Genomic DNA, 13,099 nt, shown 5'->3' on the forward strand with positions numbered 1-13,099 from the left:
AAGTGCTTACCCGCTTCCTTTTTCCCTATTTTGTAGTGTTAAGAGCTCTGAGGTCGGATTTGGTGGAGACACATCACATCATCAACCTCGGGATTTCAAGATATAAAGAAACTTTATTTTGGAAATCAATGGCATGTATAAGCTAACAAAGTAAATGTTAACGTGAAATGAATGTAAAGTTAGCCATTAGTATGGTTAACAAACCTGGTTATAGATATGTAATGACGTTATCTTATATAAATGCATGAATCTATCATGAAAATATGTTGAATTGATTTGGTTGATGTGGATTGGTCTCGATTTAATATTGCAGGGAAGGTTAGATATTTATAAAGGGGCTATATTGAATATAAAAAAAAATTAATTCGTTAACTCCGGTAATGCCTCGTACCCTATTCCGGCAATGAATACCGGTAGGGGTATTACATGAGAAATATTTAGATATTGATCAAAAACCAATTGTAATGGGGAGTATTTATAATTTATTGGCTTGATGCGTACAACACGTAAATCAACATAATCTCTTGTTGAAATAGGAAATTTAGTTCTCATAAGTAATGGTTTAGACATTAATCAAAGGCGTTTAATCAATAATTTCTCTAAACCATTATGCGCAAACTTTTACAAAAGTTTTTCAAACTCAATCAATAAAAGATTAAGATATAAACTCATCAATATTAGGAAGATGAATTGTCTTAATTTCATGATCTGAAATTAATTATTTAAACAAGCAATCTTGCAAAAGGCAGATTGCAACACATATGTAATTATTTTGTAGATGCATCTACCAAAATCATATAATATCAAAACCATCTACATGGTGGATGAATGGGCCCATATTTGTTTCAGAAATGTAAGATATTAAATCTCAACTTTAGCTAGTAAGTTTCTAATAATAAATTTTCATTGACAACAAGCAACATATGAGAATTCTTTTAAATTAAAAAATCCTTTGGTTCTATAATGAATGTCCATATCAATTCTTAATTAATTTTTGCATCATATATGATCTAGGATGGTCTAATTGGTCACGCCAAGTAGCAAATATAGTGGTATCAGTAAACTTCTGGTTTACTTTAATATGTGTTTCAATTGTACTAAATTATAACAAATTAATAATTTTACTATCATTCCTTTTACTTTGTATTCACATATAAGTGCTATTGTGACATGTACTACTGGAAATGTCTAAATCAATGTGAATATTATAATGTTACTAAGTCAATAAAATAAATATAATTTCCAAACAATTATATGCAATATTTGCTTCAAGGAATATGCCAAAATCTTCAAATATCTAAAAAAAATGCAACTTCAAGTGCATCCAAACATAACGAGTTTTAGATATAATTATTATATTTTATTGCTCATAAATAGATCTTTCACAATCAAATATTTTGCTTTCAACCCTTAATGGGGATGATGACAAAAGAAGATCACAAATATTATAAATTAATTATAAATTAATAACTCAATCCTCTTTTTATCCTTTCAAAATAGATATTTATATCAATAGTGATTCATATGAAATATAATATTTTCATCATTCACAATCTCAATATAAGATCCATTATAAATATCTTTTAAAACCAATAGATTAACTATCACAAGATATTAATATATTAGCTTTTCTAGAGCTTTCAACTAGTTTTGTATTGTCAAATATTAGAATACTATTTGTTTGTTTTAGTACCAAATAAGAGAAATAATTTCTACCTATAATGATAGAATTTATCAAGACATTCTCATATCATTCCTCAACAAATATTAACAAAAACAAAATATTTAGGCATATGCCATATATGTGGCTAATAATCTTTCATATCACATTGATAACATAAGTTATTTTTACCTTTTGAAGAGTTCTTAAGAACTCTCATTGTTCTATTATTTATTACCATGTTCCCACTTTTACTGGTCCATGATTATATATGTTATTTTCTTTATTTTTGCATTCACTTCAGGGAATGCAATAAATTTAATGGGATAGACTTCTAAATGTCTCTATTAATTCTTTATTTCATAATCACCATCGCAAAACATGCGTAGATTTCAAATCAAAATCTATCTATTCAAGTTGTCATGATTAGTCTCCAATCACGTCCTCAATTACAACAACAATCATGATCTTTATATTTTTATTTTTCATGATTGTTATGTACTGCTACATTCACTTCAGGGAATGAAGCAAAACTAGTAAGAACAATTTTATAGTTTTTTATTAGTAACTTATTATTTTTCTTAATCACTAGAAGGTATGAGATAGTTCGAAAATATTGTTAAAGTCGTTTTCAAAATATTGTTACTACAGGAGCACATTAGATATTTCAATCATATAGTGTAATGTATTCCTTCGAAATATATATAATACAAATACATGAATATCTCATGTTATTTCTATATGTGGTTTTAATGTAAAACACATGAAGATTTTATTCAACATATATCTTCTTGATCTGAAAAGCAATATTATATTTTATAAAATTTTGCATCACAAAGAGGTAAAATATTAGCTCTTAAAGATTTTTTACAGTTTGATGCAATATTAGCTCTTCAAGAGCATATAATCATTTTATTTTAAATAATATACAATTTTGCAATTCTTCTTAACATGAATGATAAAAAATTTGATCTTCTAAAATTTTATTTATTCATATAAAAATAAAATAAATAGGTACAAATAAAACATATATTAAACGTAACAAATAATAAATTTATGTCACTAATAAATCATTGTGGTTAGATAATATATATATTTTATATATCATACCATAACCAAATACAAAATATTATAATGTCAAATTAAAATAACTTTACAATTGTAAAAGTTTAAACATAAACATTTTCTAACATCCACATCTTATGACAAAAATTTTGTCTCAAATTTTACAATGATATGAAATTATCACAGACAGGGTGAATATCCAAAAGTTCATGACAAGTAAGTATTTTTACTCACATCCCGCAATAATCATAAATCTTAATCAAAGTCAAAATTAAACCAATCAATTCTATTAAAAATGAAAAATTATTTATCTCCACATAAAAATCTCAATAATTAAATGCGTGAAGAGTTTTATAAATTCATAAAGACACTAATAGTGAATTATATAAATTGAACTTTTTGATAGAAATCAAATCAAATTTTAAAAGAATTTGATTAGATTAACTTATGTTACCATGGATGAGAAGTAGTGATTATAAACATCCTTTGTAATGAAGAAAAAAAGATCATCCCCAAACAAATATCAAAAGCAAACGTTGAGAGTGAATCTTACTTCTTGATTTCATATAGATAATGGTATCACACCATCCTTAAGAACAAAAAGTAAAATAAGTTAATCAAAACAATGATAACATATAATGAAATAAGAATGAAAAATAATAATTAAATATAAAACATTAAATAAAAGAATATTCCAGTAAAAACTTTGCATTTTGCCGTTAAAGATATTGGAAATCATGGAGGATAAATTTGATCATTAGTAAAAGGAATTATCACTTTGAGCAAGATTATGCTGATAACCTGTTATAAAATAAAGAGAGATGAAGAGAATAAAGAATAAAGAAAATATGAAAATAACAGAGAATATACTTTATTGATCAAAAGGGATGATTTATCTTGATCATCATGGACATACACTTAATAAGATATTCATAAAAAAAAAATAATACACAAAATTATTCAATCAACAAATGCTAATCAAATTTTCATAAAAAAAAAAATAAATTAAATAAAGAGGAAAGAAATGCTAATCAATATTTGAGCGTGCCGCAATCAAAACTAGCCTTTCTTAACAGCATCCCAGGTAAGAATCTGGAAAGGAATTTATCTCTGAGGAAGTTAATAATCTTGCCGCTGTTTTGTTGTATATAACCCACCATAAAAGCTGTGCTAACTAGATCAATACTTCTCCATCTTCTCTCTTGAGCGTAGTTTTTCAACCCCATTTCAATCCTTTTGTATTCCTCTTCTTCATCAACTATTTTTCCTTTGTTTTCTTCCCCACCTGGTTTCAATAACGCTTCAGCAATACACCTTGCTAGAACAACCCCATCTTCCAAAGCTGCACATCCACCTTGCCCAAGGTCTGGTGTCATGGGATGAAGGGCATCACCGGCTACACAAACGTTGCCTTTGCTTATACTGCCCCATAGAAGCTCCCAAGGTCTTCTGTATCTTAAAGGGGATGATGCAATGGCATCTAGCTCAGTTTTTCCTACAACAGATTTCATCTCATTGGGTATATCTTGAAGCTTGCTCATTACAAATTGCTTCAGTTTAACTGGGTCGTCTTCTAATTCTTCATCTAAAAAGTATAACAGTAGAATTTTAGGGAAGATGGTACTCGATTTAAGCACAACCAGGAAAAAAGGGTGGGGGTTAGGTACCTTTGGTGGATGGAGTCCAAGTCAAAAACCAATAAACATTCTCATCATTACAAGGGAGGAAGCCTGATCGAAGACCCTTGCCAATGAACTGCCTGAATTTTAGTCCAAAGCCATGGCCACCTTTGAAATTTGCGGAACCCCTAATTGCTGATCGACCTGTGAATACAGGCTTGCCGAAACCAAGCCATTTTGCCACCACTGAGTTCACTCCATCACATCCAATCAATACCTGTCATCATTTACAATCAAGAATTGAACTCTTGAACAATAAATTTTGGTTTTCTTGAAAATTATACACAATACCCGATTTTACCTTAGTTTTGAGGATGGTTCCATCAGACAGATGCAGTCGTTTGAAGAAGCCAGATTCCTCAATGGAAACCACTTTAGAAGAGAACCTGATGGTATCGCTGGGGAGTTCCTTTGCTAAAGTTTCCAACAACAATCTCCTTTGAAGACACCGAATTTCATGACCCTTATATGATATCTCTGATGCTGGCTGGTCTAAAAATGTAGAGGCAACGAGTATGCTGCATTCATGTTCAACCACCATCGACGTCAGTTTATAGCAAATGAAGCTTGGGACTTCAAAAACAAGGTTCAATGTAGTTAAATACAGTACCTTGGCGTAAGGTAATGTTGACGCCGAAGAGAGTCACCGATGCCAACAGCATCCAAGGCTTTCCAGGCATTGCTCCATGTCGTGAACGCAAAGCCGGTGATCCTTAACTCGTCTGATGATTCCAATACTAAACTACGAATTCCAAGCCTGTAATAGTTTAGATTTAGAACCAGTTACTACTATGTATTTACATTTAGAGATTCTGAATTTTAAGCTAATATGATCGTATCAAAGCACTGTTGGTGCGGGTTGATGTACCTGTGAAGTCCCAAGGATGTGGTCAGACCAGCAATTCCAGCTCCCACAATCACAACGTCTTCAACTATTTCCATCACCACGTTTTTGATTTACAGAGGCTAAGACTATAGTTGCAAAATGCTCTTTATTCTTGACAAGCCTGGTAAACAAATGATGGTGTGGGGATTTATCCAGATCCAGGTGCAATTCTATATATAATATTTTAGTCAAATTTGTGTGGTCTGGTCAGAAAATGGCCGTCAAATGTATTGTTGCGAAAGCTGGCTTCAAAATCATTGTGTGGGCTCAAATAGTGTGTTCATCAGCTTCAACTTGTAGGGAAGCAATTGGGATAAGATTTTCTTTGTTATATACTAAAGTATTTAATAAGTTTTTTTATTTTATTCTGACATCTATCCAAGAATGTAGATGTCATTTAGAGGATTTCAGGTTAAAATACATGATCTTAAAGCAAATAAAGAATAATAACAAGACACCTTACTCTGCGTGTAAGATGAAAAAACATTGAAGCCATGATGGGTAACATGCGGAAACCTAAAAAGAAGACAAGTATTCTAAGTTGCATACATGTTACCCCTCTCTCTCCTCTATCTCACTTCTTTTAATTCTTTGTTTAACATCAACTAGTTTCTTTATAATTCAATTCATATAAATATAATTCAAATATATAACAATTAATCATGATACTAGTATTACAAGTTGAGTCCTTTATTTTAGTATTTTAGTGAAAAGCAGATTTGTTCATCATTAAGTCACCTGCTTAAGTTTAAAAGTATGCTCGAAAAATAAAAAAATTTAAATAAATAAATTTAGGTAAAATTTAAGGTCTATTTTCTATATGGATCGGACTCGAGCAAGACTTTTACCTAAGTTTGAATATATTATATTATAAAATATTATATTAATTATATATGTTAAATAATTATTATATATATTTATGTTAAACTACTAGCCTAATAACAATTAAACCCATCACTCAAAATCTCATAAAAAAAAATATTCAACTAAATAGCTTAACCTAAAATATAAATTTTAAAACTATATTTAATATAATAAAATATTTATTATATTTATTTTACTTTTAATGTAAATAAATTTTAATTTATTTTAATGTGTTGAAAAAATTATTTTAACGCCTTTTAAATACATTTAGTGTATTATTTTAAAATATATATATTTAAATAAAAGTTATCTAAAAGATCAAATATAAAGTGGACTGAATCTAGTCCAAATTAACCTTTCTTATATTTTAATTGAGATTGAAAAAAAAAACTCACTTTTTAGACAGCCGACCTAAATTTAAAAATAGAAAAAACAGCTCAAATCAACTCAATCGAAACTGGGTCCGAATTGTGAGCAAAAAGTAGTCAAGTAAGGCCTACCGATGAGGCAAATAAAGTGTTAACTGCCCAATCATGTAGCAGCAGGTATCACTTGGCAGCCAAGAAATGATTAAACTATAACATTAAAAAAAGTTTTGGGACTAATTCTAAAAGGTGGAGGTTTGAATCAGGACTGTATGCAGAGTATGTATGGTCATAGGTAGGAAATTTCGAGGTGTCCCCAAGGTCCAAATTAATATCGGTTGGTGTAATAAAGAAATTCAACGATGCCAAATGATTGAACATTGAGTTTCATGACGAGCACAGAAAATTTGAGCATTATTGAGATTCATTAAAAAAAGTCCATTATCTACAATTAAAATCTGTTCAAGTTTAATTAATGACTTATTTTTAATCTGTTCAAGCTTGGTTTGGCATACACTATGAACAACATTTTATGACACGAAGCTTGGCCGAATTACAAAACTAATATTTCCAAAATATGTGAATTTCGCACCAGATTTAAAGAGTTTTTATATGGTTCCCCAAAAATTTGTACACAAATTTAATTATTTTAAATCAATTTTTTTAATATTTCATATAGTAAAAGATGTTTTTCATTTTTAATTGATTTATCATATATAGATATAATTAAGCTTAATTGAATAATAAACCTTCAAATTATATTTTTTTGTATAATATCTCTATACCCGACTCCACTATCGAGCCAAATATAAGAATGCCACATTTGAGTGCCAGAGAATTCTTGGCTAAATCATTTAATTCGATTCCTTGTCTGTTCATATTTTAAACTTATTAATGGGTTATTTCCATAATACAACAATATTGGACTACACTGGGTGGAATTTTTCCATAAAAATTTGTTTCAGAATCATATTTTATACCAAACAGGGCCCAAGTATCAATACCACCACTAAGATATTGATACTATAGTTTAGGTATCGATACATGATAATGTATCAATACCGTTTTGAGCTTCAAAATTAAAAAATTCAAAATAAATACCCAATGTATCAATATATAACACAAGGTATCGATGCTTACCTTAAAGTATCAATACTTTTGGCTTTTTATCGATACCAAAGTGTCATTCTTTGTTTCATTTTCAGCCTGGGTTAATTTGGCACTTTAATCCTTCATATTGTACCCTTTTTCTTTTCAGCCTTAAAATATACTAAATTTATTATCCAAAATCATTACTAGACCACTTATTCTTAAACATATGATATTCTGTAATTGAACCTTATGATCATGCCATTAATTCCAAATTTGTGAAATTAACACAATTATTAATATTTTACAATTAAGTCCTTTAGAAAGCTTGCTTTAAATTAGTTTATCCTCTCTACCTATCATTATTATTAGTAATATTTGACAATCAATTTGTCAATTAGGGCCTCCTTAATTCATTTTATACCAATCACTTACTTAGTGTTTCAATAAAACATTTGCACTTCCTTTACGAATTAACAAAACTATCCTTTGTAACAATTTCTTAGTATTATAATTCTCCAAATATTTTCTTCCTCATCCACTCCAATCCACATCCTTTATATATATATATATATATATATATATATATGAATCTTTGACTCTTAACATATCATGTCTAGGTGTTACATTAATTAAGGTTTCTTTAATCACACATATACTCTTATGAAAGTTGTCCCTTGAGTGGCAGTCACTAAAATATTTATATCTCGACCTATAGAATTCAAAATTAAGTTCCACCTTTTGTTCTTGAAACTAGACTCGATAATAGCATAAAATTTTCAGAATTTTTATTTAAGTCAATTGATACAATTAATTCTTTAAATCATCCTTTGTTTTGCTGCTAGGCAGCACTAACCATTCTTCACTAGAAACCTGCTATCTTTCAATACAAATCTTGTATTAAGATAATGTTTGCTTCCCTTGAAAATAGACTAATTAAGGTTTTATCCATATAAATTTCATCTCTTAAACATTTTTTTTACAATTTATAATGATTTTTCAAAATTAGAACACGGAAACTCAAAATCATTCTTACCTTATCTCACATAAATTATTATATCTCACAATATAAAATTCCATTGCTTATACCGTTTCTTCTATGTGAAACTAGACTTAATAATCTTTAATTTCATATTTTATTTATTCTCTAATTCAAACTCTACAATTTTTGGTGAATTTTCAAAGTGAAACTACAGTTACTGTCCAAGACTATTTGGTGCTAATATTTAATTTTTCAAAATTCTTTGCATTAATTTCCATTTAGTTACACATAACCATTATACTTTTAATTATCATCCAATTTAATCTTTATATCTCACTTATCAACAACATATAGCTTCTAAATAACTTCTCTTATTTCAATTATAAATTTCACAACTTTTACAATTTAATTTCATTCATATTATTTGCACATTCATAATTAATTAGATCAATTTAGTATACTCTAAACTTGGTTTAAATCAAATAAAGTAGAAATATTGAAATACTTACCTCAATTACTTGTATTCTTTACAATCCATTATTTTCTCTCTCCTCTAAGACAACCATAGATGTTTATTTTATGGAATTTATATAGCTACTACTCCTTTCTATTAATTTCATCTACTATTTATGAACAAATTTTGAAGGTTGGAGCTCAATTAATTAAAAAATAGTAAAAAAAAAAAAGAGAGAGACTAAATTGAAAGAAAAACAAAACTTAACTTAATAGCCATAGAAGATGACGTGAGAACCATAGGGGGTGATGGCTGATTTATAATCCTTTCCCCTTCATTTCTCTCAATTTCTCTAGACTTTTCTATCATTAAAATATCTTTTTATGTTTGTTTTTTTTTTCCCATTTTGCTCCTCCAGTTTCATTTAGTTACAAGTGAGACATTGCTTTTCCAAAAATATCTTTTCTTTTAGTAAATTTTCACCTCTAATCCCCCTCCTTTCTTCTCTAATTCAATTTAATCACTTTAACTCTTAATTTTCTCACATTAGCTCCAACACTTTTCACTTTTCTGTAAATTTAGTCGATACCCCGAATTAGTTTCTCTCAATATACATATTTTTTTATTACCTTCAATACTTTTGTTTACTATCTTATAACACTGATAATTCTTATTTTCTGATTTTGTCAAATTCTGACTAGTTTATTATTTATTTCTCACTGTTTCAAACTCTAAAATTTTATAAATATTACATTTTATTTAAATACAGTACCTAACCTTTTTTTTTATTTTATCAAACTAAGTATTAAACTATAATTCTGTAACTATTATGAGCCTCAACCATGATTTCCATGTAGAACTCTCGTGTATCACTAGCTCACCATCCTCAACTCCACCATCACCCTTACAAATTGCTTTTTCCATGCTATCACAGCAATAGTCATCACCTTCAAAAAAATAAAATTAAACACCTTAAAATATTTAAATAAATTAAAACATGTTTTTGAGTATATTGATGTTTGGTAAAATTTTAAATTATACTTTCACTAAATGATTTAGGGACTATAATACATATAAAATTTATCTTAAATATTGTTATATAAAAAACTTGAGACATTAAACTTAACATTATTAATACAATTATTGATATAGCATTATTTTATATTTATATATTGTAAACACAAATAACTATATCGTCTTTTTTAACATTTTTATTTGAGACATATTATTTAATCTAAACATATATTTAAAAAAACAGATAAAAATACACAATAGCATTATTATTTATACAAAGTTACATAACTTTAATAAAACAATTTCTCTATTAGAACACTCTAGTTATAATGTCCACTCTGTAACATATTTCTATATTATATAAACTTGAAAATTATACATAGCTCAACAAATATTAATTAATATTTAAGCTTGCGACAATCAAAATCACCCTTTCTTAATAGCATCCTAGGTAAAAATTTGGAGAGAAAATTATCTCTTAAGAAGTTAATAATTGTCCCATTGTTTTGTTGTATATAACCCACCATATAAGCTGTGCTAATGAGATCAATACTTCTCCATCTTCTCTTTTGAGCAAATATTTTCAACCCTATTTCAATCCTCCTGTATTCCTCTTCTTCATCAACTATTTTACCATTGGTTTCTTCCCCACCTGGTTTCAATAATGCTTCAGCAATACACCTTGCTAGAACAACCCCATCTTCCAAGGCTGCACATCCACCTTGGCCAAGTTCTGGTGTCATGGGATGAAGGGCATCACCAGCTACACAAACGTTGCCTTTACTGATATTTCCCCATAGAAGCTCCCAAGGTCTTCTGTATTTTAATGGAGATGACAAAATGGCATCTAGTTGAGTTTTCTCTACAACAGATTTCATTTCATTGGGTATATCTTCAAGCTTGCTCATTACAAATTGCTTCAGCTTAACTGGGTCGTCTTCTAATTCTTCATCTACAAAGTGTAACAGTAGAATTTTAGGGAACATGGTATTCAATTTAAGCACAAATTTGCAATAGAAAAATAAAGGGGGGGGGGGGTTAAGTACCTTTGGTGGATGGAGTCCAAGTCAAAAACCAATGAAAATCCTCATCATTACAAGGGAGGAAACCAAATCGAAGACCTTTGCCAACGAACTGCCTAAATTTTGGTCCCAAACCATGGCCATCGTTGAATTTTGTGTAACCCCTAATTGCTAATCGACCTGTGAAAACAGGCGCCTTGAAACCAAGCCATTTTGCCACCACTGAGTTCACTCCATCACAACCAATCAGTACCTGTTGTCAGGTACAATCAACATTGACAGTTCAACTCAATGTTACATAGGTATGATACATTTAATGTTGTAACGTGAGTAATACATGTCTAATTGATCATATTTATTTGTATATTTTTTGAACTTTGAAATAGGCAGCAAATTCAACATTAATTTGTAAAAAAAAATTAAATAAATTTGTGAATTGAGTATTAGTTCATTTAGTATAGGTATTATTGTTAATGTAAGAAGATGAATGTTCGAATATGAGTTGGGGAGGCACTATGGATGATTCTAGACATTGTTTTAAAAAAGAACAAATATGATCAAAATTTATAATAAATTTGTTAAAAAAAAAAAATAAACTTGCACAAAATTCTTTATAATCCAGATCTCATTTTACACTTTAATTACTTTGTTATACTGTTCACAGTTATGTGAAAACAATTATTACTTTTTCAAAATTCTAAGAAAAATAAAGTTTGGTTTTCATGTGACAACCATAAAAAATTTCATAAATTAACTCGATTTTACCTTGGTTTTGAGGATAGTTCCATCAGATAGGTGCACTCGTTTGAAGAAGCCAGATTCTTCAATGGAAACCACTTTAGACGAAAACCTGATGGTATCGCTGGGGAGTTCATTTGCTAGAGTTTCCAACAGCAATCTCCTTTGAAGACAACGAACTTCATGGCCCTTATACGATATCTCTGACACTGGCTGGTCTAAATTTGTAGAGGCAAAAAGTATGCTGCACTCATATTCAACCATTCACGTTAGTTTAGAGCAAAATGAAGCTTGGGACTTCAAAAAGACGGTTCAACGTAGTTAAATACAGTACCTTGGCGTAAGGTGATGTTGATGCCGGAGAGATTCACCAATGCCAATAGCATCCAAGGCTTTCCAGGCATTGTTCCATGTCGACAATGCAAAGCCAGTGATCCTTAATCTGTCCGATGATTCCAATACTAAACTACGAATTCCAAGCCTGCAATAGTTTAGAACCAGTTACTACTATGTATATTACGTTTACAGATTCTCAATTTCAGCTAATATGATCGTATTGAAGGACTGTTGGTGCGGGTTGATGTACCTGTGAAGTCCCACGGATGTGGTTAGACCAGCAATTCCAGCCCCCACGATCACAATGTCTTCAACTATTTCCATCGGCACGCTTTTGGTTAATAGAGGCTAAACTATAGTTGCAAAATGCTCTTAATTCTTTACAAGGCTGGTAAACATGAAGGAAGATATTTATAGTGCAAGAAAGACAAGGACAAATGATGGTGTCCGGAATCCAAATCCAGGTCCAATTTTGTATATGGTCAATTTGTCTGGCCGTCAGCAGATTAAACTTCGTCCACAATATTGAATTGGATTATGTTGTCTTTTCTAGTAAAACCAACCATTCATACGATGTAAAAAGTATTGCATATTTGAGATAAAAAGAGGGGTTATCACAAGTTATGTAGCTTGTTTTACTATCAAACACGAGGTGTGGTTGCAGGAATTGAAGAGTAGCAGTCAAGTAAGGCCTGCCGATGAGTGTTTATTACCCAATCATGTAGCAGCAGGTATCATATGGCGGCCAAGAAAGAACTAAACTGTAACATTGGAGAAGTTTAAACGAGACTTAATCTTTTCTTCTGACTAATTTTCAAAGGTCAGGACGTTTCCTTGTCTCCAAGAATGAAGATTCTAGATTACTTAATTCTCATGCAGATGCAGGGTATGGAAGGATGTTCCCAAGGTCCAAATTAATCAGTTTTGATATTATATGCTTTTTTT

At 29.8% G+C, this 13,099-nt stretch overlaps 2 protein-coding genes across 2 annotated transcripts; both read right to left on the reverse strand.

The window, feature by feature from the left end:
- Window positions 1-3,574: 3,574 nt before the first annotated feature.
- Window positions 3,575-5,578, reverse strand: LOC108466662 (monooxygenase 2-like). The gene is made up of 5 exons (XM_017767042.2): window positions 5,273-5,578; window positions 5,015-5,161; window positions 4,706-4,922; window positions 4,393-4,621; window positions 3,575-4,310 (listed from the first exon to the last, which is right to left on the reverse strand). Exons 1-5 carry the CDS (start codon window positions 5,344-5,346, stop codon window positions 3,757-3,759), a joined length of 1,221 nt encoding a protein of 406 aa, XP_017622531.1. The 5' UTR covers window positions 5,347-5,578; the 3' UTR covers window positions 3,575-3,756.
- Window positions 5,579-10,297: 4,719 nt separating this feature from the next.
- Window positions 10,298-12,478, reverse strand: LOC108466851 (monooxygenase 2-like). The gene is made up of 5 exons (XM_017767211.2): window positions 12,405-12,478; window positions 12,153-12,299; window positions 11,846-12,062; window positions 11,105-11,333; window positions 10,298-11,010 (listed from the first exon to the last, which is right to left on the reverse strand). The coding sequence occupies exons 1-5, from the start codon at window positions 12,476-12,478 to the stop codon at window positions 10,457-10,459; spliced, it is 1,221 nt and encodes a 406-aa protein (XP_017622700.1). The 3' UTR covers window positions 10,298-10,456.
- Window positions 12,479-13,099: the final 621 nt, after the last annotated feature.

Source organism: Gossypium arboreum, chromosome 2, assembly GCF_025698485.1.
Source record: "Gossypium arboreum isolate Shixiya-1 chromosome 2, ASM2569848v2, whole genome shotgun sequence".
Lineage (NCBI taxonomy): Eukaryota > Viridiplantae > Streptophyta > Magnoliopsida > Malvales > Malvaceae > Gossypium > Gossypium arboreum.

Coding starts and splice junctions, on each gene's coding strand:
- LOC108466851 (XM_017767211.2), bottom strand. CDS start 12,478: ATGGAAATAGTTGAAGACATTGTGATCGTGGGGGCTGGAATTGCTGGT. Junction 12,300..12,404: donor ACATCCGTGGGACTTCACAG/GTACATCAACCC, acceptor AAACTATTGCAG/GCTTGGAATTCGTAGTTTAG. Junction 11,011..11,104: donor TTGGACTCCATCCACCAAAG/GTACTTAACCCC, acceptor TACACTTTGTAG/ATGAAGAATTAGAAGACGAC.
- LOC108466662 (XM_017767042.2), bottom strand. CDS start 5,346: ATGGAAATAGTTGAAGACGTTGTGATTGTGGGAGCTGGAATTGCTGGT. Junction 4,622..4,705: donor GAACCATCCTCAAAACTAAG/GTAAAATCGGGT, acceptor AAATGATGACAG/GTATTGATTGGATGTGATGG. Junction 4,311..4,392: donor TTGGACTCCATCCACCAAAG/GTACCTAACCCC, acceptor TATACTTTTTAG/ATGAAGAATTAGAAGACGAC.